The following is a 27,587-nucleotide window of genomic DNA, read 5'->3' on the forward strand; positions in this document are numbered from 1 at the left end:
AGGTACAGACAGGAAGCTGGGGGAGGAATAACTTCTAATGCCATCTTGTGCTACCAAGATGGCCTCTGAGTGACCATGACTGTCTTTCTCAAAATGGCTAGGAGGGAGAGGCTATTGAATGTTCCCCTAGACAAAGCAGTCATAAATATCTGGAATGATAGCTATGCCGATTACTCTGTTCTGATCACTACACACACAGGACTACTTTCTGTGTGTCAATTAAAAAAAAAAAATGCTCCTTGGGTTCTAGGTTTGGAAATAAAAAAAATTTCAGACTAGCATGGTATCCAGAGAGGTTTCAGACCAGCCATAATTACAGTGAAACCCGATGGATAAATGCATCCTGTAGATCAGGGAGAAGGAAGTCACCCAGGAATGAATGAGGAAACATGACCAGTGCTCCAAAATTCCAGTGGGTAAAAGCAAGCTACCCTCCCTCCTGTGCAAGTCCACTATCAATGCTGACTTATGGGCTCCCCAATAAAAAGCACGTACATTACCACGGGTGTGTGCATCCTCTGAGTCACCAAGGGGCAGAAACCAACATCCCAACAGGATCACCATCACCATCACCCTCAGCTATACAATCCCCCTGAGCTCTTAAGAGGAAATGCTACAGCTGCGTAGGCCTGGTGAGGGCTGGGAGCTGTAGCTAACTAGTCAAGCCCTTGTTCTTGAGTTGACAGGTTGACTTTCAACAGTTTCTAACTCATAATCACTGGTTTAACAGAATCCGGAATTCCTTAGTCCTAAGGCATCCCTTTTTTTTTGGGTGGGGGGATAACATTTACAGCATCTTTCCAAGAACAATTTGGAAAAGTACCTTGGCATTAGTTGACAATCTGGCCCTTTCTTACCCTGATGGATATTATATGCACACCAAGGACACAGTTTCAGCTTGGTGACCAACAAAGGTATGTGTGGAACATGGTATTCCAAACTATACCTCTTCATGAGTAGACAGAGGGATGACCACACAGAGAAGACTAACAGTGAATATGAATGCAAATTACTAAACCAAGACCACACAGCCCAGCCTTTGGGGACTCAGAGTTTACTAAACAATAGGCCTAAATCAGGGAATATATTTTTAGGTAATATATAATATGAAACCTATAAATGTGAATGCAAAGTATTACCTCCTTCCCTGTCACGCCTATGTGAAAAAGCAACCAAGCTATTTTAGCCAATTCCAACTTCCTGTGCTGTACTTAAGGTCACTTTTCTGATCCAAATGAACAGTTTTGTCTTCTAAAAACATCCATTGATAACTGTGAGCAATTTAAGAGTTCAATTTTCTCTTACGTGCTCAGAATGTTTTTTGGAAGGAACTGGTTTTTAAAAGACGATGGTTTTTGCTGATGACAGAAGTATGGTCTGAACCCAATTTCCAGGTTGGGTTTAGAGGCAGGAAGTACAAATATCCAGGTTCCAAATGGAGCTAATCGGAAGACGGGGGATCTGTGTGCTGCAATGCCCCGACGTGTATGGCTTGTTCACCTGGCACAGAAGCAGGATGAGGTGAGAATGACTGCCCTGACCTCAGCAGGGAACACCGGGAGTCAGCTTATGCTTCAGATGACTTGGGCAGGCGAGGGAGCCCAGGTATCAACTGGGAAAATGGAGTAAGAAAGGGGCTGGAAATTGGATTTACCTAAACCAACAGGCACAAGAAGGTGCCACCCAGTAGCACATCAACACCCCAAACGGACATAACCGAAGGAAATGGAATTCTTAAAGAGGAAAACAAAAGTCTCTGCTGCAAATACAATTATCTTTCTCTATCTCCAGGAGAGCTGTAAATTAGAAAAGCCACAAGCTCTGTTCCCACTTCCATCTCCAAAGCCTTTTAGCAGGCTGGAAGTTCTGTCTGAAGGCAAGCAACTCCACCACGGAGAGTGCTAAAAAATCAAAATTAAGGAGTGATAAGAAATTTCAGATAGGCTATGAAATCGAGGAACACTAAGCTACCTCAGAATGTAAAAGTCAAGAGTCACCCATACGTTCTAGTGTTTTGGGTACAAGAAGATTCTCTGTATACCGTCTGTCCAGCTACAAACCCTTTGATCTACAATGGTGTCCTGCCTGCAGGATATGCTAGGGCAATGGTGTGGCACATAGCTTGTGGGAGTAACCAACTCGTATCTGATTTGATTTAAGGCCCTCTCCATGAAATGGAACACTTGCCTGACCCTGCTTGGATGAACAAGAATCTGGGACTAGAGAGTCCAAGAACCTTGGGTAAAACCAAATACTACTGATTATATATATATATATATGTATATATATATACACACACACATATGTATATATATACACACACACATATATACATATATACATGTATATATGTATATATATTTCTAATGACATTTTGCTATACTAATAGATCAATGCCTTTCTCAATGATCATTGGAGAAGCTTCATCCTGCAGCAGATTATGCAGAGTGAGAAACCCTGGGACTCAACTTAAATGGGTTGTCTCTATCAAACCTCTCTCCCTCAGGGCTTAGGGAGCCCTACAGAAGTGGAGGCAGAAAGAGTTCAGCTGCATCTAAAGAGAGGGGGACAGCGGGGATGGAGGAGAGTCTTGAAGTTGGGTAGGAAGGGATGTGGGGAGTTGGGGGAGGAAAAACCATGATCAAAATGGTCTGCATAAACATTTTAATAAAAAATAAAAATAATAAAAAAATTAAATCTCCAAAAAAATAATATATAAAACAAAGTTCACTATTTTAAAGCTGTAATTATTGTAAAAGAATTGCATGTACAGATACCAGGTTTTCCATCTGAATGAACAGCTATTACATCCCAGTGGATGCAATCAATATACACACCAGCCTACAGACCCGGAGACCCAGAGAAGAAGTTAGAGACCACTGCTTTTTCTCTGTCCCTAGCATCCTGTCAACTTGACACAAGGCAGGGTCATCTAGAAAGAGAGAACCACAACTGAGAAAATGCCTCTATCAGATTGGCCTGTAGGCAAGTGCGTATGGAATGTTCTTGATTAATGATTGACGTGGGAGAGTCCAGCCCACAGTGGGCTGTCCTGGGTACTACAAGAAAGCAAGCCAGTAAACAGCACTCCTTCAGGGCCTCTTCTTTAGTTCCTCGCTGAAGGTTCCTGCCTTGAGTTCCTGCCCTACTCTTGGTGATGGTCTATAAACTGTAAGATGAAATAAACCTTTTCCTCTGCAGGTTGTTTTTGGTCTCACTGTTTGTCACAGTGATGAAGACAACAAACTAGTACAGTGGCCTTTTAAACTTTAATTTTTTCTGTCTTGGTGCTTGTATGTATGCATGTGCATGTGTGTGTTTGGGTGGGTGTTCATGTTTTGAGACAGGGTCTCTCACTAAGCTCACCACTTAGGCCAGGCAGGCTGGCCAGTGAGCTTCAGGGATCCTGGGGCTGTATTACAGGTGCATGACATCACCCTGGCTTTTTATATGAGTGTTAGGGAGCTGAACTCAGGCCCTCAGACTTTTGTGACAGTCACATTACTAAGCCATCTCCCTGGATCCTTTTGTTTTTCCTTAAGTAAACACTGAATACCACAGAAAAGGTATTATTACTCTCAAGACAACCTACAGAAGAGTGACATTTAGGAGAAGACTTGGGACAAAGGACTAGAATGCAGAAGAACTCTTGAAAATCTTGTTCTTTTTGGAGACATGGTCTCACGGTGTAGCTCTGGCCGTCCCGGATCTCACTATGTAGACCCGGCTGGTCTCAAGATCTGCCTGCCTCTGCTTCCCACAAGCTAGGCATGAAGGCATAAGTCGTCATGACTGGACAAACATCATTTTTAAAGGCATAACTCACTTTATAGAACAAGTGGCTTTGGTCATTACATACATAACACACACACACACACATACACACACACACACACACACACACACACACACACAAACTGAAATACATATACATGGCCAAATGACACAAAAAGCTGTTCATTATAGCTAATGATTACAGAAATGGAGTGATAATCTATGTGTCTCTCATTTTTTAAATCCATCTGAATGGTAAAACTTAAAAGTCTGAGTACAAGTGAACACAGGGCCTATGCTTTATTGATAGGAGTAAAAGCCAGCACACGGGCTGTGGGGAAACTGTGTATTACAAAGATAGAGTATGTGTCTGGCCCTTCATTAGCCAGCAAGTTAAATTATTATGCATGTGTTACAAAACACAGTCACAACCAATGTTCAAAAGTAACAGTTTATAAGAATAAAACAACTGAGATCCCCACCAACCAGAGTATAGATAGAATGATCTTTAATCCATATGATATAGTAATCAAAAAACAAAATGAGCTGCAGGGACACACAGGTTGGAGAAGCCAAATATAACGTTACATGAACACATCAGATCTACATGACGCCCTTTTTCTTTTCTGGGAAGGTAGACATTACACACAGTATACTTTTCAAGAACTTCAATAAAATTACAGAAAATGAGTACGTAAAAACCAATAGCGTTTTCAGGACATAGGAGAGGGACAAGACTACTCCATTGTTGTCAAGGGTCTACTTTTTCTTTTGTTTTGAACGGTTGGAGTCTTGAGTACTTACCCCATTGTTTTGAAGAAAAAAAAAAAATGAAGTAACAAAATGTCTCCAAATAACTCCTAGATAAATATTGTGCATGAACTCGGGATTATGACAATGCTGACGTAAAGTAAAATAGCATTCTGGGCTTACCTTCATAAAGCTGTGCGTACTGGGGGAAACCAGTTACTCTCAGCCAATCGCAAGCTTCCTTGGCTTCAATTTCTAGAGACAAACAGATACTTTTGTTAGCCACAATCTCTCCCCCATGTGGTTTTCCTGTGTTAATAAACTCATTCTATCAGACCAGTAAAATACAAGTTCTGTAAAATGATATATACCAATAGGCAGACAGACCAACAAAAGGTGTTCAACACCAAATGGTTTACATTTTATACACAGTCCAGTCTTAAAAAAAAAAAAATGAATGTTAATAATCTATTTTTCTCTTAAAAAAACAAAACAAAACAAAAACAGAAGGGGCTGCTGGGGTTGTGATTCAGTGGTATAAGCCACGCACAAGGTCCTGGGTTTGATCCCCACTGCTGCAGAAATCAAAACAAACAAACCAACAAAAACCAACCAAACAAAATAATTCCAAGATGGTGCCAGCAGTAAGTTACTCCACGCTGCTTCTGGACAAAGCAAAGCATGTTGAGAGTGCAGAAGAGCTTGAACAACTAATCTGAAACCTAGTTGGCCTACAAGATTTAGTATCTTCTACTTCAACAAAACACCACCACTTACACTTTAGAGTAGAACTTGCCCAGACACCGTTAGAACCCCTGGTGACACTGGTCTTCACAACCAAAGACTGTGACAAAGTGCCTTTAGGAACACAGTATTCACCAGTAGGAGAGAGACTCAGGCTGCCTCAGGAAACCAAGGGCATGAAGTCACTAGTTCCCAGCATCTTGGCAGGCTAAATGCCTAATAAAGGCCCCAGCTCCCTGTGGTTAAACATCTTGTAGATAGTATTGATAAACAGAGAGGCCAAGAGCCTCTGACAGACAGTGTTAAAACTCACTCAAGCACATATTTACAATCCTGTTAAAACTGACTCACAGAGGAGGTCCTGGACACATTAATTAGTTTCTGTGTTTGCACAGAGAATAATATTCCTTTCAACTCCCCTTCCCACCTTCTTCAGGCCATGAGAGTGCTTAGTTATTTACAGCTATTCACTTCTTTATAGAAACCTCAACAGTGCTAAATCAATCTCAGATTCCTGTCTTCATTTCCATCCACCATGCCAGATGTCAGTCTGGTGGGTACTATTATAATTACTTTTGTCTACTAGCTTTTAACTTTTCCAACTTTTTTTTTTGGGGGGGGTTGGTTAACATTTTCCTTTCAGGAATAGCATCTTAAAAAAACTTTAATCACTAAGGCAAGTTGCAATATCGTTACTGGGCACACACCAAGGAGAAAACAAGATATGATTCTCCAAGCTAGTTAATAGCCAAACTGAAATGAGGATGACCCTGGGCTGTGATTAAATAGCATGGTAAACACCGAGCTCATGAATCATTCTAGCATGGAGATAAAAGCAGCATTACTAAAACACAAGATTTGGGACCTGAGGATGAAAAGCCTGGAGGGGTGACTCGAAGAAGAGAGAGCTTCACTGCTTGCACAGAGATGTGCACTACCTCAGCCAGGGCTTATGTGTGCTAAGGGGTAACACGTGGAGGCCAGAGGGCAATTTGTGAAAGTCCAGTCTCTCCTCCCCGCCACACAGATCTCAGGGCCAGATCTCATCAGCCTTGGCGGCAAGCACCTGCTGAACCACCTTGCCAGGCCTCACACAATTTTTTTTTTTTAAATCCATGTCTTGTCTTTGTAAGGAATTAAGTAAGTTTGAAAATGGGGGAGGGAGGCTGGAGAGAGAGTGAAGCAGTGAGGAGCTGGGGTTCAAATCCCAGCACCCACGTGGCAGCTCACAGTTCCCGGGGATCCCATAACCTAATGCATACACACGTGTGGGTAAAACTCCGATGCATAGAGAATAAAAATAAATAATAATAAATGGTAAAAAAAAAAAAAAAAAAAAGCTTCTAGGAGATTATTGTAAGGAGAAAACCCACAAAAGCTCAGTATTTTATTTTAGAGACTGAAAATCACATTTTCTCTCCTCACAGCCCTCCTGTCTCCCAAAGACGGCTACAGGAGAAAAAGGGGCTGCTGGTTTTAAATAAGTCTTTTATCTTTTATTTCTTTCTTTTATTTTTAGAGATATTACATCGTTTCCCTTTCCTTTTCTTCCCTCCAAACCTTCTTAAGTATTTCTCCTTGTTTACAAATACATAGCCTTTTAAACAAATGTGCGCGCGCGCGCGCGCGCGCGCGCACACACACACACACACACACACACACACACATACACACATACACACGTTTTCCCTGCATGTAGATCTGTGCCCCACATGCTTGCTGGCTGCACAGGGAGGGCAGAAGAGGGTGTCAGATCGCCTAGACCTGGAGTTACAGATGGCTGTGAGCCACCCTGTGGTTGCTGGGAATGGAACCCCGAGCCTCTGAAAGAGCAACAAGTGCTCCAATCCACTGGGCCATCATCTCTCCAGCCCCATATATTCTTGGCCACTTAAAAAAAAAAAAATTTAAGATACTTCACTGTTTCCATGTGCTTAGAGACTATTTTCAAAAAACAGACTGTTGGACATTGGATAATGGTTGAAAAGTAATGTTCACTTTCGTATTATTTCACTTAAAAAGTGGCAAGTTAATCAGATAGTCAAAGCATCCGTCCAGTTTTGGGCATGCGAAGACAAGGTAGCTGGATAGTGCATATCCAAAGGCCCATCAGGCGCCAGCTCAGATTCTGACACCCGTTTACACCGTGTTCTCGGTATTCTTACTAAAGAGGCTTCCGGTTGAAAGGTGGTGCAAAAGAGGCAGGATATTTTTTCTAAACCATCTTTACATCTATAAATATAATTCTTTACACATCACAAGAGCTTTTCACAGACATTAATCCATTGAGGTCCCAATTAAGGACAGCTAAGCCTGGCCTGTGTCTCAGTTGTTGACTGGCCTGTGTTTCTCCGTTATTTTCTATCATTAAGAAAATGCCACGTTCTCATTCAACCCTAAACCGATGCCACACAGTCACTTTTAGGGTCGCTGCGTTACAAAAGAAATGGTGTGGGCTGGGGAGAGATGGTTCTGTGGGTGAGAACATTCACTCTGCAAGCGTGAGGATCTGAGTTCAAATCCCAGCACCCATGCAAAAACCAGGTAGACAGGTAGGAACCGTCCACTTCCTCACTCTGATTGTAACATCTGCTCATATGACGCTCAAGATAAAGGATCCTAAAACACAGACAGAAGTGGTTAACCACCTCTCCTCAAAACAATGAGCTCTATGTCCCAGGTGAGAGAGGGAACAGGGAGGGACTCACAGAATGTTAGTTTTTTTGGATAGAGTAGGCTTTTTCTTTTGGGGGGGGGAATTGTAGCAATGAAAAAAGTTGAGGATATTGAAAATGACCCCAGGAGATAGCTGGGTGGGTTAATGGTGTTCTTGCACAAGTCTGATTACCCCAATTCAATCCTGGAGCCTATGGGGGGGAGAGGGGGAGACTTGATGCCTGAAAGCTGTACTTTGACTTTCTTATACATACCAGGGCATCATGTGCATAGGACTGTGCTCCTGAAAGCCAGTACACATGCACATTAAAAATCAGAGTACACCAGAAGCCTGTGAGCTGGGAACCTTAGCATCTCCAGCTGCTCACTGTGAACACTTCCACCTGGCTCAAGGGTAGACCTTGAGTGCAGGTGTGTGGTGTTTTGAGAGTGGAGGATGATGAGTTTTAAAACAGAAAGGCCTCCGGAGACTTGAAAGTACAATGGCAACACAATGAAGCTTGCAGACAAGGGTTCTGCTAAGCAATCAACAGACAAACATGTTAAGGAGGAAACAGGAAATTTTTCTTGGAAGCCGCTTAGTCGTTGGTCGGTTACAGATCTGCACATGAAATGAATGAGCCCTGAGACCCTTTGTGCATGGCTGGGAACCCTTAGCCCATATTTACACATTTCCTGGCTCACTGGGATGCCCCTTTCTTCTTCCCCCTACACCTTAACGGTAAGTCTGTTCTGAGCAGATCAAGGGACAGACAGCCCAGCAGTCTAAATGGGATGCAATGCTTCCCAGTGGGAATATGTGAATTTCGTTCCTTCTTCCCCAATGTGCCTGCTCATCATATTTCTTCCTTCAAAGAAATGCCAAGGAATCAGAGAATGCTACAGAAAAAACGCAAGCACTTTCCTCAATTCCTTGCAAGTTCTGAAGTGAGACAGATGTGTGGGCAAAGGTTCATGAGTAAGGAGAGTTACAGGCAGACAGAGGTGGGGGTGGGGCTTTCAAATCCAAACCAAGATTCATTCCTGCCCCTGGCTGACAGATTCCTTCCAAAGGGTCAGCTTATCGGTCTCTGCACTAGGTCAAGGAGGTCAGCGATGCACACAATGGCTTCGGTTAACAACCCACCTTCATCCCGTGGGTGCGGCTCACGGGTGGGTTATCTGGAAAAGCATCCAGGTCCACAAAGGAGTACAGTTAGGTAGTTAAACATCAGGGACCAGAGTGATTCTTAACCCTGGATGGTGGTAGCACTGCCTTGAAAGACTTTCTACAAATGCCAAAGACCGGACGCCCAGCCCACAGCCCAGACATCTTATTTTATAAAGGCCTCTAAGAAATGTACCTGTAGGCAGGACTGACTCTCCCTGGATCTCCCCACAGTATGGTCACTCTCTAGTCACTAGTGTGTATTCTAGGGACTAGTATATTATTTGTCCTTAACTCTTCCTTTGAATCTAACAGCTCTTGGGTAAACCTCTCTCCATCCTTACTTCCAGCAAGTTCTACAGGAACCTACACTGGTTTTCCCAGACCATGTACTTCCCTATGTCGCAGTCTGCTTAGAACTCAGCAACTTCCTATCATCTTTGAGTTACAATCCAACCTCTCAGTCAAGTCCTTGGGATCTCCTCACTTGGTCTCTCTGCTTGTTTTTTCAGCTCTTGAAAAGTCTCCAAATATGAGCTCTCTCTGTTCCCAGGATACCCTGGCTATCCAAGGCTGGTGTTCTCTCTAGACTTCAATAAATATCCCCCTTCGTCACCTCACCAACTTCCCCCTTAACTCAAGTACACCCCGAAATAGTCCTTTTTGTACACTAGAACGTGTCGATTGGTTGTAAAAATGCAAAGGAAAAAAGTCTACTAAATTTTTTTATTTCTTCAAAGGCAGACTAAGAACTTTCACTTGACAACCACAGAAATAAATGTTAAACACAGACAACTGCCAAGGGCTGGCTATCAAGAGTTATCTATGTAAGATGAATTCCTACTAGGGCCAAGTCGTATAGAATACTTACTTGATATTTATTAAACTCCAATGTTATCTAATCACAGGAAAGATTCTGAGAGCTTCTAAGCTGCATTCCTACCCTCAGGTGCCTAAGAGAAAATTCCAAACATCTATGGCATATATTCTGGAAGCTTCTGGGAGACAGGGTAATCATTCAGTCTGGGCTTTGGGCAGACCCAAATCCACCGTGGGGCACTGAGTAAAGCAAGCCAGCCTGCATTTTCTCCTTCATTCCATCTTTACTTTCTGAACTATGTGAGCTAGCTGCCAGCTATCTTCAGGGATGATCAGAGCCCCAAGTTCCTGCCAAGCAGGAAGCCAGGTGGAAAGGCTTGACACAGCCCTCCCCCCACCCCCCATTCCCCACACCCCACACCCACTCCACCCCCAATACAGGAGCCTGATGACCTTCTGCCCTTGTCTCCAGAATCATTTAGTTTCTCAAGTGCTCTTCTAGGGCCTGGGAGTCTGTTAAGTCCCAAGTGATTTATTAAGTCAGCACTAGTGAGACCCCCTTCCCAGTGGGTCCTATGGGGAGAGTCTAAGGCCAGGGTGCAGATTACACCGCACCTATGCTCACTCCCCATCCCACCCCACCCCCCAACTGATCCAGCCTCCCTGGCTTCTTCCCACCCACTCTCCTTCGTTCTTCTTCAGCGTGTGCCTTCTGTGCTCCACGAACCCTTTCTCTAAACTCCAAGAATAAATCTGTCTATTTTATTCATGGATATCCCCCAAATTCCACCCTATTTCGTGGCAGCGTGGTCCCTCAGTAAATAAATTACTGTGTAGGTAAACCATGGATTTAATTTTCATCCCAGTAACTGTAATTTTGATTAACAACTACAGCAAGAAATACATTTTACAGCGTAACCGTGGTACACAGGCACGGTTACAACAGTGAGTGCAGATGTATGTATGTACAGGTAAACCTCAAGTTTCATACAACAGTTACAGGCTCTCGAAGCCTTTGTCTCTACACTGGTATCTCCTTTCTGCCTACCATCCCTTCTCTAGGACATATTCCCTAACCGTTAATGTCCAGAATCCTCACTCCTCTGCATACGATCTTGGGAACATTTCCCAACATTGTGAACATTTGTTGATGCTTCTGTTGCCAAAAATGTACAAACCGCTTTTTAATGAAGCAATGCTTTGATTTGTTTCATAAAAGGCTATGTTCATGATTCAGAGAACACAGTATCCTAAACAGTTGCTTATGTGTGGATCCACAGATCCCAAACCAAGTTTAATTTTCACAGAAAACCCTCCAGTCTATAAAAAAAAACTCTTAGAATTATATATATATATATCCTTATATTTATATATAAATCATATATAAATACTATATATTTAAATATAATATATAAATATTATACATAAATATAAGTATTATATATGTATAATACATATACATGTATGTATGCTTTAAAGTTTTACTTCTCCCATGACATTCTGACTCCTGGGGAGGCAGGGAACAGGGTGCTGACATGCATATGGGACCTTTTCCTGTTATAAGGGAGTGGTCCATAGTCTGGACAATGCTGGAATTCAGAGGCACCAGATGGTGTCCTCTGCCCAGAGAGCTTCTTGCCTATTCCATGGTGGGGAGCTCTCAGTTAAAATCACTCATGTGGTTCTCTCAGTAATAATTAAAAAAAAAAAAAAAAAAAAAGGAAGCTTGGGGCGTTTTCTTTCTAACCCCCCTTTATCTGTTGAAGACTGCAGACAGAGATGCTGCTTTCCAGGAAAGAAAATTCCTAGAAACAATCTAAGGAGGGGGAATAAAGAGGCCACTTCCCCCCTTGTGACACAATGACAACTTAATAAAGGGTTTTACTCTGAAAGAAGGAAACCTCCATGGAGACACCCAGAAAGCCTACACCCGGGACCAAGCACTTGAGATGACACCTAAGCAACGCAGAAATTACATCGAGTGAAATTTCCCCTGGGGATCCTTTTGCCCAAGCATTTGTAAAGTATTGCTTTAACTACTCAAACCAGGCAAGGGAGTGGTTCAAGTCACTGCCATTTTGTGTGGACGTGAGGTGCGATCGATCGATCGACAGGGCTGTCAGGAACTCCACTCTCCACATTAACATACTTCATTCCCAGAAACAGAAAACATCTCCCAGCTAATCAAAAACGGGCATCTGGGCTCCAGGATGAAGAGGTTAGACTGACAGGGGCCTGAGCTATAGAGGAGATAGATGCAGCGACATCACCTCTCTCTAGTTCATGGCAGTCTAGAGTGGGATAAAAATAGACCTTTGCCCCACCCACCCCACAGTCTCCATCCTGCTTTTATGTCACATGATGGAAACAGGACTGAAAGCCCATTACTCTGAATAGCAATTAAGAAAAAAAAAAAATACCATTAAGACAGCTCCCCTCCCCCATCCATCAATCAATATACATACATTTATATTTTTATGCATTTCTAGGAATCATATCACTTGAAGACTTCCAGTTATATACTAAGGAAAATGGCTTGGATTAGGTCTTTAGGGTGCTAGTTACAGACATCAAGACAGTTTCAAGAAAGGAAGTGACATATCGTTAAGGTGCCTTATTTTCCAAAGCCTCCAAATTGTAAAAGGTCACACACGTCTTGGTTACACAATCAGTTTCCTTTTAACACTCCCGAAGGCCAAATAGCTGATTACAATACTGGAGCCTGCCCCATCTCTGTGCAGGACATCAACTGCTTCTCTTCTGTAAATTAGCAAAGCTTATTCTTCTGCAAAGCCCAGTGCCCTGATCCAGTCTTTTGCCCCAGGGTCCTCCAGGAGGAATAGAACAGAGCAAATAAAACCCTGAAAACCAGGAAGCTACCTGAGCCTAAAATTAGAGATAAAGGGGATGGCAAGGAATTCCACCTGAAACAAAACAGCAGCAGTCACAAAAGCCAACAGAGCTCACCTCTATCTAAACTTTTCCTTATAGAAAAGAGAGAAAGAAAGAAAGAAAGAGGAAGGAAAATTAAGAAAAGAATGAAATATGATGCTATCTATGCTTTAACAAAGACCAATGAAAACACACTGTGGCCAATGCTAGTTAAAGGTGTAAGTTTGCCTCCTCCTTTGGTCTAACCTCAAGCAAAAAAGGCTTTTGGGCTTGATCTGCTGGCGTTTTTGTCTGGGTTGGATTTTTGGTGGTCTGATGATTTAAGTTACACGAGTGTGATAAGAAGAGCAGTATATCGCCTCACCCAATCAGATCTGTACTAAAAGGATAAATGTATCAAAATATATAAATTAATATTTATAAATATATAAAATATAAAGATATATATCTTAAAATATAAAAAGCATATTCCCATCTTCCAGATGGATTAAGAAATCATTTTCTTTAAAATTGCTTAAGACCCCAGCACCTGACACACACACAATTTAATAGTTAAATGTTAACTCCTGTCCATCCATCCCCATAAACACATTAAGGTCCCCATTTGGGGGCCTTCCAAGTCTGTTTACACACACCAGCAGGAAGGGGTACACAATGCTATTCCATTGACTGTGACCTTGGACACTGAACTTCTATCCCAGCTGCCCCTCAGCAGGGGACAGGCTTTTTAAGGATGTCTTTGCAAAGTTCTGGAATTTCCCTTGGGGTAACTTTGACAGATGCACAAGCATCACACAAAATCCCCTTTCTATAGCATATAGCTTGGTTTGAAACGGGGAATTCAGTGGACACTGGCTGTCCTCTGAGGCCTCCATGTTATCCAGCTTGGAGAAAATATTCCGGATTTGTCAACTGAGTGTGACAAAGGGCACACAAACTGTGGCTGTAGAGCAGAGCCATACCTGGGTCATGGGCCATTTCACTCCAAAGTCTTTTCCTCACTGGTTTCCTAAGTTTGGGGAGCCTGGGAGTGCCTCAACCTCAGGGTGTGGGAGCCTTTTGTCCCTCAGACATCCTTTGGAGACTCCTACAGGAGAAGGAAGGCGCCTCTGTAACAGGAATCAGGAAGTGACTTCCAGTTTGCTCTGCAGGACACTTAGAGGCGGGGTGGGTAAGAGATCAAAATGTGGGTGGGAGGTGTCACAGACAACTGAAGGCCCAGCATAACAGAGCTCAGGGTTCCATCAGCTTTTCGTTTTTCCCCTACTAGGGTCGAGGCTGACTTGAAAAGGCCACCAAGTAGAGGCAGGAAAGGGAGAAAAAAGGTACTGGGTATCATAAAAACCTAAATTTACTAACAGAACAAAACGGGGGGGCGGGGGGGCAAGGAGCCTATGGGAAGAAACCTTTCATGGTGTTGGCTTGGCATACAATGTTCACCTGCAGCGCCCAAAAGCCTTCCTTCCTAGCAAGCAGAAATTTTGTAAGATGCCAGTCAACTATTGTCACTGCTATCTAGCATAGACACTTCTCTCAGAAATTAATCTCCCAACACCCTCGCTGGAGAAAGCGTTGCTCAGTCCAGTCCAGTGGAGGTTAGACTTTCTGGATGTGGTGTTCTGGGACTCTCTCAGATGGACAGATACTCTTGTCTCTACCTGCTAGGCTACAATCACGTTACATAGATACCTCCCCCCCCCCCCCCCCCAGGAAACAGCAGTCTTTGTAAGGTTCTGTTGGAACATTCTAGAAAACGTGGCTCTTGACTCTGAGGTTCTATGGCAGTATGTACACTAAACATGCAGAGTTGTCTTCCCGTCTGTCACTCAATTAATTGTACCTGAGAAGTCTCTCTACCCTTATCAGGGCTCATCATAATCTTCAAGAATAACAGTGGGGCCACCTAAAGGAGAAGTGTTGACAGACAAGGTAGGCTGACAGACCCACCTCCCCAGCTGGAAATCTCCCCTTTCCACATCAGCTGAGTGGAGTGTCCCACTAGAGCAGCCCCCCTCCGCTGCCCAACACCAGCCCCCCAGCTTCAATCTCAACGGAAAGATATGATGACATGAAAAAGCTCCAGAAATAAACCATTTGTAAGTCCCCAGTACCTTCTATGACGGCTAATGGTTACAACTGTCCTATTTTATTGTTTTTATTGTGACTCTTTGTCTAATCTATGAATTTTATCATAGGACTGTACTCATGAAGGAGAAAGGAAATAAAACAAACCAGGGTACAGATTAGGATGGGGCACCATGTATGGTTTCAGGAATTCCCTGGGAGCTTGAAACTTATTCCTCCAAGGATAAAAGAGAACTAGTGTAATTTGAGACTGAATAATAATAATAAAAAAAAACCCACTACTGATTACACACATTTGAAGCTGTAACGTGTGCCTATAAAACAAACTGTAATCCTCCTGCCGGGTCTCCCTTCAAGTCTTACTAATACTTAACTCTGCATTCCTTCATTTGAAATGGCCAGAGTCAGGAACAGAGACAGCTGTGAAGGGTCTGTTCCAAAACCCGTTTTCCCTCTCATTCCACACCCCTGTGGAAGAACCTGGGCTTGTGTTTTTCAGGCCAGGGCTGACATTAACTCTTTATAAACTGGGCGTCTTAAACTTGACCTTGACCACACAGGAGGGACTGTTTTACAGTTGGGCCAGGATAAAAATGAGCACACTCGGAGAGACAGCTACACTTAGATACCAGAATCACCCTCGGTCACTGGCTCTAGCGCACGTCATCTTATCACTAGTCTTTCGAACTATTAAAAATGACAGCCACCTTTTCCCCTTTTCTCCTGCTTTGTCTCGCATGCCTGGAGCCTGGGTACCTGGGTCAGGTTGTGTTCTGATGCTCTCTGTACAGCATGGAGACATCAGGTCTGCACTGGTTTGGTAATATCCAGGGAGGAAGCGGAAACATCTGAAGTTATTTTTACTTTTGCAGGTCCTCTGGCTGCACAGGGTGGATCAAGTATTGTCTGGAGCCCTTTAGGACTTTTTTTTTTTTTTTTGCATGGCCTCATTTCCGTCTTCCTGTTGCTAGGAACGGGAGCTAAGCATGAGAAACTTGTGTTTACAATACTGGCCCATCCTGTGCAGAACAAGGCTCTCTTCAAAAAGAGTCCCATTTACTTCACTCACTGTACTCTGGATGCCCCCTCAGCTCTTCTGGACCAAATCACCCTCCCTTGAATATTTCCAAATTGAGTGTTTACTCGGTTAGGTCATAAAAATACCCCTCTCATTTAAACATTGCATCATGCTTTTAAAATCTCCACAGGGACACCCAGGAAAACCCAAGTGCTAATTTTTTGTATTTGAAACCACCACTTGGAGCCTCCTCACCAAGCCTCAGATTGGAAGTATCTTTGCATTCCTCCATAGTCTCCCCTGTCCCCTTTAAGCCCCACGTTGCTTCTGCAGATAGGAGTTGGAGTACAGGACAGTTTAAAAGTCACTTTACTTACTAATACCTTGCAGTGGTCATAACGCATCTATGGCCTCTTCTATCGGTCTTTGTTCTTTTAACCACAATATAGAACAAAGGCCGAAGGGCAAACTGTCTAGCAAGTATTCCACAATTAAAGAAAACTCCTTGGGTTGTTTCAGCATACTAAAATCTGAAACGGTGTACCATCTTCTTCACTCTTTAGAAAGTGGTTTGCATTACATCTACAAAAAACAATAGGGGACATTAGAATACAAGTCACTGAGAGCAGGTTTCATCCATTCTAGGGCAAAAATTTAAGCTGGACACCGCATATCCAGATTGCAGGTTCCGTGACTTGGAGAAGTCTTTATTCCTGAACTGTTAGGCTGTTTACAGCAAGGTGTCATTCAGCTCACCAGAAAGTAAAGGCAATTTGTCAAAAGCAAACTTTGAGGGGGTGGGGTGGGGGGGAGACAGCTTGAGGGAAAGTCTGTCTGCTGTGCTTCATTTGAAACTCTCTGAACAGTAGTACTAATGAAAAAATTATGCACCCAGACTAGGGCCTTGCTGCAAATCTGGCATGCCTCAATAAAAGTGAACACAGGCAATCTCCAGCATTTTCCCAGGAAATGTCTTGAAATAACTTCTGACGGCACATCTGCTAACCATTTGACACTCAGTTCCTCAGGACTTTGGTTCTTCTGTTAGGGGGGCTGCTGCCTTGCAGGGCACCCCTCTGACCATCTGCTGCAATCGGCTTGCCAAGATGGCACCGGGTACTCCATTAATTCCACCCTTATGGTCAGCAAATTATCCCGCAGAGGACTAGCCTGCAGTCCAGATGGAAGCAGAATTTGTCAACCTCTTAGAGCCGCTGATAGGTTTACATTCTGAGTGCTGCAATCCACTGAGCTATTATTTTCCTTCATCCCTTCAGCAAACAGAATTTTGCAGGGTTAAAAAAAAATGTAACTTGAGACTGGGCATTCTGCCTTCTCCAGAGCCAGAATTTTTTTTCCTACTCAAATGCGTCACATATGAATCTTTGGGTAATGGATGGCCGTGCCTAGGCTGCATTCCTCCGAATCGCCAGCCACAGCTTGAAACAACCTCTGACTCTTGAGAATGAACCCATTTGTGACCACATTGGGTGTAAAAAGCCTCATTGAAAGCAAAACCGGATGGGGCAATATATTTTTTTTCCCCTCTACTGCGCTGATTAATGACTTAGGCAGGGTTTCCCTTTCTAGTTATTGGCATAATTTGGGAACAGGGTGAACTTCAGTATTCGTCACCCCTCTAGGCACTTTATGTTGTACAACTTACTCTATCTGATCCTCTCACCTTCCATTTGTGTCGATAATTATTACCCAGGGTTGGGGACAGCATAGTAAGGTTGTGCTACTTTCCGGGGTCGCGCATTTAGAGGGATGCTAATCCCGAGTTCATCTCCCCAGCATCATTCCTCGTGCCAAAGGCCATACGCTGAAACACTTGCGGAGACAGAAAACCACACTAACAGGGTGGGCTGTTGCTCTGGGAGCAACCCTTAAGAAGGATCAAAGGCTCTCAGCTACTGACATTGGAGGAGGGGACAGGGGCGCAGGGTGGGGAACTAGTCCAAGACGCAGTCGCCTCGATCAAAAAAAAAAAAAAAAGCCTCAGGCCTGAAGACTTGTTTCCTTCCTTTCCCCAGCCCACGGACTCTTCCTCCCTCGCCAAGGGCGTGGGCAATCTGGTGGGGCTTTTCAGGAACCGTATCCAACCACACTGCGGGAAAGCGCTGAGTTTCCAGTTGGAACCCCACGTGTAACGGGGTTTGGGGGTAGCTAAGAAGCAACCTCGACTTAGTCCGCCCAGACTCAGAGATTTCCAGCATTTATAAACAGGCGAACACAACAAAAGAACCAAACTCTTAAATAGTGCTAAGGAAAACATTTTCCCTAAGTACAGCTAAAAGTCTTCACAGCCCCTTAAATAATGCACTCTTAGGGAGACAAAGCTGATTTGGGACTTGTGGGGTGTAGGACGGCAAGAAAAGATGGAACAGTCCCCCCAAAAAGTCCAAAAGGGGTTACTCGCCCCTCGGGGCCCGAGGTCAGCTTCTAGCAATAGAATAACTCTAAGTCACCCGGACGCCAGTCCCCAGGCAATACACGGTCAAGGGACGTGACCCGAAGTTAAAATCTCCTACAAACGCTGACCCAAGCTGCTTAAGCACACGCACGCTTTCTACTATCGAAAGCCTGGGGCGCCTCCTCTGCAAGTGTGTCAAAACACACAACCACAACACAGACTTGGCAGGGCGGGGTGACAAGTTCTCCTCCGCCGGTCCCCTCGGCAGTTGACCCCCGCCAGACTAGTCCAACAACAAGGCACAAGTCCATCTTACGTGTTAGGATCATGGTGTCCGGCTCGTCTCTACACATTAAGGTCGGCGCAGGGCGGCGGGAACGCACTGGGAACGTCGAGGCTGCCCGAAGTAATCGGGATCCCACGTCGGGACCCACGGTGGCACCCAGGACGCGAGCCCTCGCGGTCGTCAGCACATCCTGGTTCGCAGCCTCCTTATCCTTCGCCCCAGCTCGGGCAAAATCGTGGGTTTTTGATTGCCACGGCGAAGGGAGCGCTCTCAGGGACCGAGGCACGGAGCTGGGGAGCCGCGGCTCCAGGAGCGAGGACGCAGAGCCATGGCTCAGGCAGGAGCGCACCGCCCTCTACCCGAACGCTGCAGTGCTCTGCTCTCCGAGAGCCCTAGGGGCCGCGCCTTCCTACTGAGCCCGCCCCCACGGGCGGGACCCACGCTGCGGCCTCGGGCTGTGCTCTGACTCCACCCACGTAACCAGGCCCCGCCCAAAACATGCCCCAGGTCCGGGGGAGGGACACGCCTCTTTCTCCCTTTCCTGGAATGTTTTCCCAGGGTCTGTTCTGCAGCGACGGGAAGCGTCTAGAAGTCGCCAACTACTGGCCTCTGGGATAAAGGCAAAAGCTTGGAGGCGTTAGTTGGGTGCCGGAGATCTCAGCCTAGTTTTCCCTCTATCTTTTCCTGCGTGGTTCGGTGCACGCGCAGCCTCTCATTCCGGCTCGCATCACAAAAACTTGCGTTGATGGTAGGGGCAGTGCGGAAGGTAAAGATAGATTGCTTTGTCAGAAAATTGGAAAAAGTAGCACCTGGTCTTTAAGGCATCCATTTCTCTCCAAAGCCCGCCAGAGGGAATGTGGGGATTAAATGCAGTTTATGGAACTTTTCCCCAGTACGTGGGAGAGTCAGAATACCGTGTGCGCAGCCCTATGCAGTATATTTCTAACTGGTATTTGGACTATGGTCACAGCTCCTAGACTAACTCATGGACTGGCCCCAGCCTGTAGATTTATGATCTCTGATGGTGATAATTTTTTCCCCAAATGATGTGCAGGCAACTTAGTTTTGAAACTTGCAACAGAATATAATCAGTGTAAGGTGTTCAAAAGTCTACATCAATTTTCATGAAAATTTACCTTGGAGTAGGTTGGTACTTTATGTGTGTTACCTTAACTGATGGAAACACATTCATTCAGCATCAAGAGAGCATTTATTATGGGCAAAATGGTTTCTCCGCTGGAGCATACAACAGCCAGCAAAAGGGACCCACAGACCTGTCCTTCTGGAGTTGGCCTCTTCCTAGGGAAGCTATACAATAAGCAAAATAAATAAGTGGAAAGTATATAGTCTGTTGAGAGACTACAACAGGCAATAGGTGAAGTGGGGCTGAGTTGATTCTTAAGCAGGGCTAAACACAAATAGAAAAGTAGATTCCCTTAAATTTCAAAATGGATTGATTTTATAGTCATATGATACAAACAAGCCGTTCCCCACTTATAACAATTTTACCCCAATTTGCCATATCAGAATTTCTCACTTTGGAGGGCACATTCAGCCTCTATTCAGCAGATCTGTGTTGCCAGGGCATTTACCTGCAGACAAATGCTGGGGACCCAAAGGCAGTGCAGAGTTCATGTGACTCCTGCCTGCCAGGAGACCTTCGAATGTCGGGAAGCAATGGGGTGAGTGGAAATAAAGGACTGTTGAGGGCCCAGAGGTGAAGACCTTGATAGCCCAAGAGAATGAAGTTGTCCCCTGAAGTGTGGATGCTGGAGGAACTGTGGAGACATCCAGCATTCCCTTCTGGTGCTCACATCTCTGAATGCACAAGGGCCTCATTCTAAATCATGTATAATTTGCATATAACTTACACACATTCTCCCAGATACTGTTTTTAATAATTATGTTAGTATTGATAATATTTAGAATATGAAATACTATGCAAACACTATGTTGATTTGTCTATGTTCAGTACAGACACATTTTTTTTTTCCTCCAAATAGTTTCTCTTTGCATTATTGGACATTGAATTTAGGCTAGAGCTAGTCACATGCTCTACCACTGAGCTACATCCCTGTCCCCACCACATACTTTTAATTGAGAAATTACTCTTACTACTATTGCTATTATTATTATTACTGTGTGTGATGTGTATATGGGTACACACATATGCGTGGTGCTGTGTGGAGGTCTGAGAACAACTTTGTGTTTATTCTCTCTTTCAACTTTTACATGAGTTTGAAGGATCAAATTCAAGTCATCAGGCTGATCTGTTGTCTTGGTTTGTGTCTCTATTGCTGCAATTAAATCCCTGACCAAAATACCAACTAAGGGGAAGAAAGTGTTAATTTCATCTTGCAGCTTACAGTCCATCGAGAAAGGGAATAAAGGCAGGGACACAGAAGCAGGAATTAAGTGGAGGCCATGGGTGGATGCTGTGGACTGGCCTGCCCATGGCTTGCTCAGCCTGCATTATTACATAGTCCAAGAATACCTGCTCAGGAATGGCACCACCCACAGTAGTCCGGGGCCCTCCTGCATCAATCACCAATCAAGAAAATGCCTCACAGGCTAGCCAGTCTGATGGAGGCATTTTCTCAGTTGACGGTCCCTCTTCTCAGGTGTCTGTAGCTTGTGTTGATTTGACAAGTGCCTTTAACCTACTGAACTATTTCATGGGCTCGCCAGTACTTTACAAACGTATCGATAAGTTGCCCAGGCTGGCCTTGAACTCACTTGGTAGCCTCAACAGACTTTGAACTTCTGAGTCTCCTGCCTGGACCACTCAGGTAACTGGGATCATGGGCCTAAGCTACTTGGCCCTCAGTGTTTTCCATCAGTGGCGATCTGAATCATGGACCAGGAAGTTGTCGACTTGGTAGCCCACTGTCTTATCAAATGGCGCGTCAAATTTGAACAAGAAAGTTTTATCTAAACTGTTCAGAAGAAAATGAAAGCAATGCGGAACAAAGCCTGGACTGTAACCTTTTTTGCACAAGAGGAGCCCAAGAGGAGCCTTTGAGAGGTGGAAGAAGGGAGAGTTGGCAAAGCCATCAAGAGTAGGGACAGACAATGCTATTTGGGGATAAAGGAGGATCCCCAAGCCAGCCTAGAGTCTGTTTCTGTTCACTTAGCTTTCTGTTCTTCACCTGAGCTTCATTTGTCTGCTGAGCTGCATTAACTGAGATTTGGTCTTAAGCACTGGGCTCTGAGAGGCAGGCTTTGCTGTGCAGTGGAGAGCATTCTTTCTGAGCCAGCGGTCATAGTCAACCGAAGTGTTTTCATATGTAAGAATATATATCCCCTGCAAGAGCTGAGGAGATGGCTCAAGGGCCAAGATCTCTCTGTGCAAATATGAAGACCTGCTTAGGATACCCAGCATGCAGGTCAAAAACCAGAAAAAGGGAATGTTTTAGTAACCATAACACTGAGAGACTGGAGAATCCCTGAAGCTTGCTGGGGTCTAACCAAATCAGTGAGTTCTAAACCAGTCTAACCAAATCAGTGAGTTCTCATTCTAGTAAGGGAGACAAGAACTGAGGAAGACACTACAAGTATCTGTACACACAAACTCATGTATCATATATACAAAGAAAAAAAAAATGATTCCTCCACAGGTTAGATTAGGTCTTTGTAGAGGTAGATTGTTGTCATTAAATTACTGATTCCTAGTTACAAAGTTTTAAAATATTAAGACTTTTTATAACGGCCTGCACCTTTTACCTCTGAGGCAAGTATCAGCTACTCTGAGGCTATTCATGGCAACGTCCAGCAATCTCTATGTAGGTTTGTTTCCTAAGAACTGTGGAATTACTAAAGAAAGAATAACCTCATAGCTAGCTCCTATATTGCATAGCAGACTGGGAGAGTTATTTTTTATGATTATGGGTTCCTGCTCTATCAATCTTAATGACTGAAATTAGGTGTTGCTGATGTTGTCCAAGGACACTCTCTTGGGTTTCATCCCACCACCGCTTGATAGAAACGAAACACAACCTGAAAGGCTCAACTGTGTGATTTTAGTGAGTGAGGTAATCCTCAGTGGGATAGTGCAAGCTGGGTTGCCCAGAGCCCCTCTGAGAGGAGAGCTGCCAGAGACTAGATAGATAGACATCTTGCCCTTTAAGAACACACACTGCGAGGCAGGCAGATTTCTAAGTTCGAGGCCAGCCTGGTCTACAGAGTGAGTTCCAGCACAGCCAGGGCTACACAGAGAAACCCTGTCTCAAAAAAAACAAAACAAAACAAAAACCAAGAACACACACTGCTCTTGTGGAGAGACTGAATTGGGTCCCCAGCACCCACACCAGGCAGGTCATATCCACCTGTAAATCCAGCTATTGGAGATTTAACGACTCTGTTTTCCGAGGACACTGGCGCATATTCCCCCATTGTGTATTTTTAATAACACGCATCATGAAATCATTGCACAAATGAATCTTAAGAAAAGAGAGGGCAGGGGGAGGGGGGAGAGGGGAGGACTGCTGGTCCAGTACTTGCTGTTTGGCACGTGCTAACAGAACAACCCCAGTGCACTGGGTAAAATGTCAAAATCTCTGTCCTCCCCCCACCCCTGCTTTTCTTTGCTTTCTTTGCTATGCTGATAATCAAACCAACTATTTCTGCATGCCAAGCAAGCTCTCCACCACTGAGCTACACTACCAGTCTCATTTATGTATGTTTACATCAAAGCTTCCACCGTCTTGATGCTAGAAACTATTTTTTTTTTTATTAAAGAAAAACAAAAAACACTGGAGCCATCCCCAACAATTTCAACTTTGGGCTTCATTTATCCCTGGGGCAATTAGTTTAAACCTCTGGTCTAGTGACAGAAGCCAAATAATCTCTGGAAATTTCTTTGCCTCCCTTAGGACCAGTGGACTCTTCTGTGCTTGGAAAATGTTGTAATGTAATTTGTGCTCAATGGAACATTGTGAAATGACTGGAGAATAATTTTGATTTGTAATGCTCAAAAGAAATATGACAAAGGGAAAAATATTGAAAATAATGTTAGCGGTTTTCAATTAAGGGGCATAATTCAATTAGAAACCCATTGGATGTCCTGAAATATTCATTTATTTTTTAGCTTTAGTAATCCCAGTTTGGGCTCCTCCTGACTCCTTCCCCTAACTGATATTTTGCTTTTGCTTTTTAAGAAAAAAAAAAAAAAAAAAAAAAAAAAAAAAAAAAAAAAAAAGAGCTAAAAAGCTTACCAGGAGTAGCTGCCCTGTTCAGCTAGATCTGTTATTTTAACTTTTGGACAATTCACATTCAAAATAGGAGGAAGGCCAACTTATTCTTCTGGAAACATCTTTACATTATTAATGAGGGGTCCAGAGAGACTCTGTTGTTGCACAAATGCTAGAAATATACTTTTTGGGGGGTAACCAGTTAAACCAAAGTATGAACCAGCCTAGGATGTGGCATCTGTCATCCAAACATGTATTTATTAAAGACAGAAAAAGGTAATGTGAAACGAACGTGAATGCCAAGAGGGGATCTGGAGAAGTTTCTTGGGGATGAAGAAGGGACAAGCAGAGACCAGTGGAATTCTTTCTTCTTCTGTCTTCTCGTTCTCTTTTTTTTTCTCTCACTAAAATAGTAGAGGTTGAAACTGGACAGGCCAGACCAACACCCTACTCTTGAGCTGTATCTTGAGCCTTCTTTTCATATGAAACAACAGGGGGGCAGAGAGGGAGACTGTCTCACTGCACTGAGCAAGATGGTCCCTGAACTTGGGCTCCCATTGCTCCACCCCACTGAGTGGCATTACAGGATGCTTGCTCGCTCACTCTGCAGAAGGTCTGGGCTCACTGAGTTCTTGATCTGGGATCTACTACTTCAGTGAGCAGGCTTTCCCAGGATACTTAGCATATTTACAGTAGAATTTATTTGAAAGTCTAGTTTATCCAAAGGCTCAGCTGTGGCTTAGCCTAAGGCCTCACTGCTAAAAATGGCAGAGATGAGAACCCAACAGTGACACTCAGGCGCACGTCTCCGACACACCCCAATTTCTCTTGATCTTTGCCAGGACGAATGTGGTTCTTTCATGTGGCCTCTGGCAGCACAAAAATCAAGAATACAGCAAACAAAAATTGCAATCATTTTTTTTAACTCCACTTGAGCAAGTAGGCTACTTTCCCACTGTATTATCCCAGTTAACTGCAGGCTTTGATTGTCTATTCTATTAACATCCTCTGATTTGAATTCCTTTTGAGCTTGTCACATGCAGTTCTTTAACTGCTGAGGATGGGCTATGTTATTTTAGAAGCAAGTAGTATTTTTTATCTTTGTCATTTAATATGGATTAAAATGTTCACTGTGAAGAGTTAAGAAAATACGGAGAAGTATAAATGAAAAAAAAATGAAGCGTGATAATTAAGCAACGTAAGATGATTGAGATGTATTATAGGTCTATTCCATTTACATGCCAGGCTCCCAGCCACACAAAATTGACATCATAGCATATATTGTTTCATGATACAAACATGTACTTATCTATTAAGACTGGATCTCATGAAGCCCAGGCTGTCCTTGAACTCAGTATATAGCAAAGGATGACGTTGGACTTTTTACCTCCCTGCTTCCATGTTCCAAGTAATGAGATCCCAGGCATGAGCCACCACGCCAGGCTTTAGGCAATGCTGTGGATCAGACCCCAGCTGTAGAGATGCTAGGTACAACTGAACTATACCCCCAGCCTCTATTGTGTAATATTTTAATTCACTTAACATAGCTGAGGAGCATGCTCAGCTGTAGTTGTATGATATCCATCTCATGGGCATAGCAAGCAGTTAACCAAGGCTGAGCTTTTCAGTTTTTCATCATTAACTTGAATAGGCATTCTTAAATAATACAAATTTAATTAAGAACAAAGATAGTAATTTTATAGGTAAATTTACTTTGAATTAAGAGGGGAAGTGATACTGGGGATTTGATCTATATCTATCTATCATCTATTTGTCTATTTATCTATCATCAATCTATTTATCCATCTTCTCTATCTATCATTTATCTACCTATTGTCTACTACCTATATATCTACTTATCTAGTATCATATGTCTTTCTACATTATTATTCAGAAAGGTATTTCTTTTCTTTTTCTGCATTTTTCAGAGTTTGAATGTACTTGCTTCTTGCATAATAATTTCAGTTGTTATTGTTAAGGTATTGATAAGCAAAAAGAAATGCTTCCCCATTCCTTATATTTCTTTGAATACTAAATTTGTTCACATTTGTATTCCATTCAATGTACATAACAAAATTTGGCAGCATAACCACTTCTAAGTGGGGAGTTCAGTAGCTTAAGCATGACTTTGTTGTCACAAGGCCAGAATGACTTTCTATCTTTAGAATTTTTCCTTTTTTCCCAACTGAAATTCTTTTCCTATTCAACATTAACTCCCGATTCTCTTTCCCTACCCTCTGATAGCAACCATTCCAATGACCTTTTGTGCTTGGCTTATGATGCCTGAGTGTGTTTATACCATACAAATATACATGCACATACATTGCGTATGTGTGGTGGTTTGAATGAAAATGGCTCCCATAGGCTTAGAGGGAGTGGCACCATTAGGAGGTGTGGCCTTGTTGGAATAGGTAGCTTTGTTGGAGAAAGTGCATCACTAGGGGGTGGGCTTTGAGGTTTCAGATGCTCAATTCAGGCCCTGGGAGTCTCTATATCTTGTTGCTGCCTGTTGATCTGGTTGTAGAACTCTCAGCTCCTTCTCCAGCACCATGTCTGCCTGCATGCTGCCATGCTCCCCACCATGACGATAATGTACTAAACCTCTGAACTGTAAGCCAGCCCTCAATTAAATGTTTGCCTTTATAAGAGTTGCATGATCATGGTGTCTCTGCTCAGTAATAGAAACTCTAACTAAGATGGTATGTATAAATTACAAAGCATATTTAAATTTTATGTATAAACAGATCGTTTTTATTTGTATATGGTATATATGTGTGTGTGAGTGAAAGACAGAGAGATAGATAGATAGATAGATAGATAGATAGATAGATAGATAGACAGATCTCCATCTTAACTTTGAGTCAGAGTCTAGCACTGACTCTGCAGCTCACCAGTTCATCAAGACCAGCTGGCCAGTTTTCTGTCTCTGCCTTCCAGTGTTAACATTGTACCACGCCTGTGTTCTTTTGTTTCTTGTGAGTCCTGGGGATCTATTCAGTATTTATAGTTGTTCTGCAAATTCTTTAGCAACTTAATCATCTCCCAGTCTCCTAATAGCTCTGTTCAATAAAACACTCTTATTGATTTAGAAGTATTAAGTGTATGTTAGCCATCTGTCCCTATTGCTATATGATTTTTGACACAGAGCCTCACTGTATAGCCTTATAGTGTAGACAGGACTTACTCTGTAGAGCAGGATAGACTGGAACTCACAGAGTTCCAGTATATGTATATGTATATGCACCTGCCTCTGTCTCCTGGGTGCTGGGATTAAACTGGCCCACTTGTCATTTATTTTTAATAGTTTATCACCTGCCCTTTATACTTGTTAAGTTTTGAAAATGTAAGCCTTTTATTAAAAATGAAAATGTCACAGAAAATTCAAAGGTTTTACTTATTGTTTCCTTTTATTATTAACTGGGAATTGTTCTCGAGTGGTTCATATGGTTTGAAACAGGAAATGCTAAGACACAAAATCAGTTTCTAAAATAAACTTTCTAATGCCTGGGATTTTTTTTTCTTCATGTTACACATTCATGATTTCAAAAACAGTGCTAAAGTTTCTTTCTTTCTGATTTTTTTTTTTTAACTTTTGTGATACTAGGCATTAAGCCTAGCATTTACATTTTTGAGGAAAATGTTATACACTGAACCACAGCTTCAATCCCCTTTTGATCTTTTGTTTTGTGACTACTTACAATTTTTGCTCAGGCTTGTCTTGTGATCCTCCTGCCTCAGCTTCTAAAATAGCTGGGATTTGAAGTCTGTGCCACCAGGCCCAGATAATTTTT

The 27,587-nt window shown here is 43.2% G+C and overlaps 1 protein-coding gene across 3 annotated transcripts in view; it reads right to left on the reverse strand.

Moving 5' to 3' along the window:
• The window catches only part of Dlc1 (DLC1 Rho GTPase activating protein), a 370,246-nt gene that overhangs the window by 25,835 nt on the left and 316,824 nt on the right, over positions 1–27,587 (reverse strand). For 2 of the 3 annotated variants that reach the window (XM_076914035.1, XM_076914036.1), the window contains one exon: positions 4,708–4,779. In XM_076914035.1, the coding sequence (XP_076770150.1) occupies positions 4,708–4,779 (72 nt within the window). Of the gene's footprint in view, positions 1–4,707; positions 4,780–18,637; positions 18,996–27,587 lie in introns of those variants that run through there. The other variant, XM_034520166.2, reaches the window with a different exon arrangement.

This window comes from Arvicanthis niloticus, chromosome 16, assembly GCF_011762505.2.
Source record: "Arvicanthis niloticus isolate mArvNil1 chromosome 16, mArvNil1.pat.X, whole genome shotgun sequence".
NCBI lineage: Eukaryota > Metazoa > Chordata > Mammalia > Rodentia > Muridae > Arvicanthis > Arvicanthis niloticus.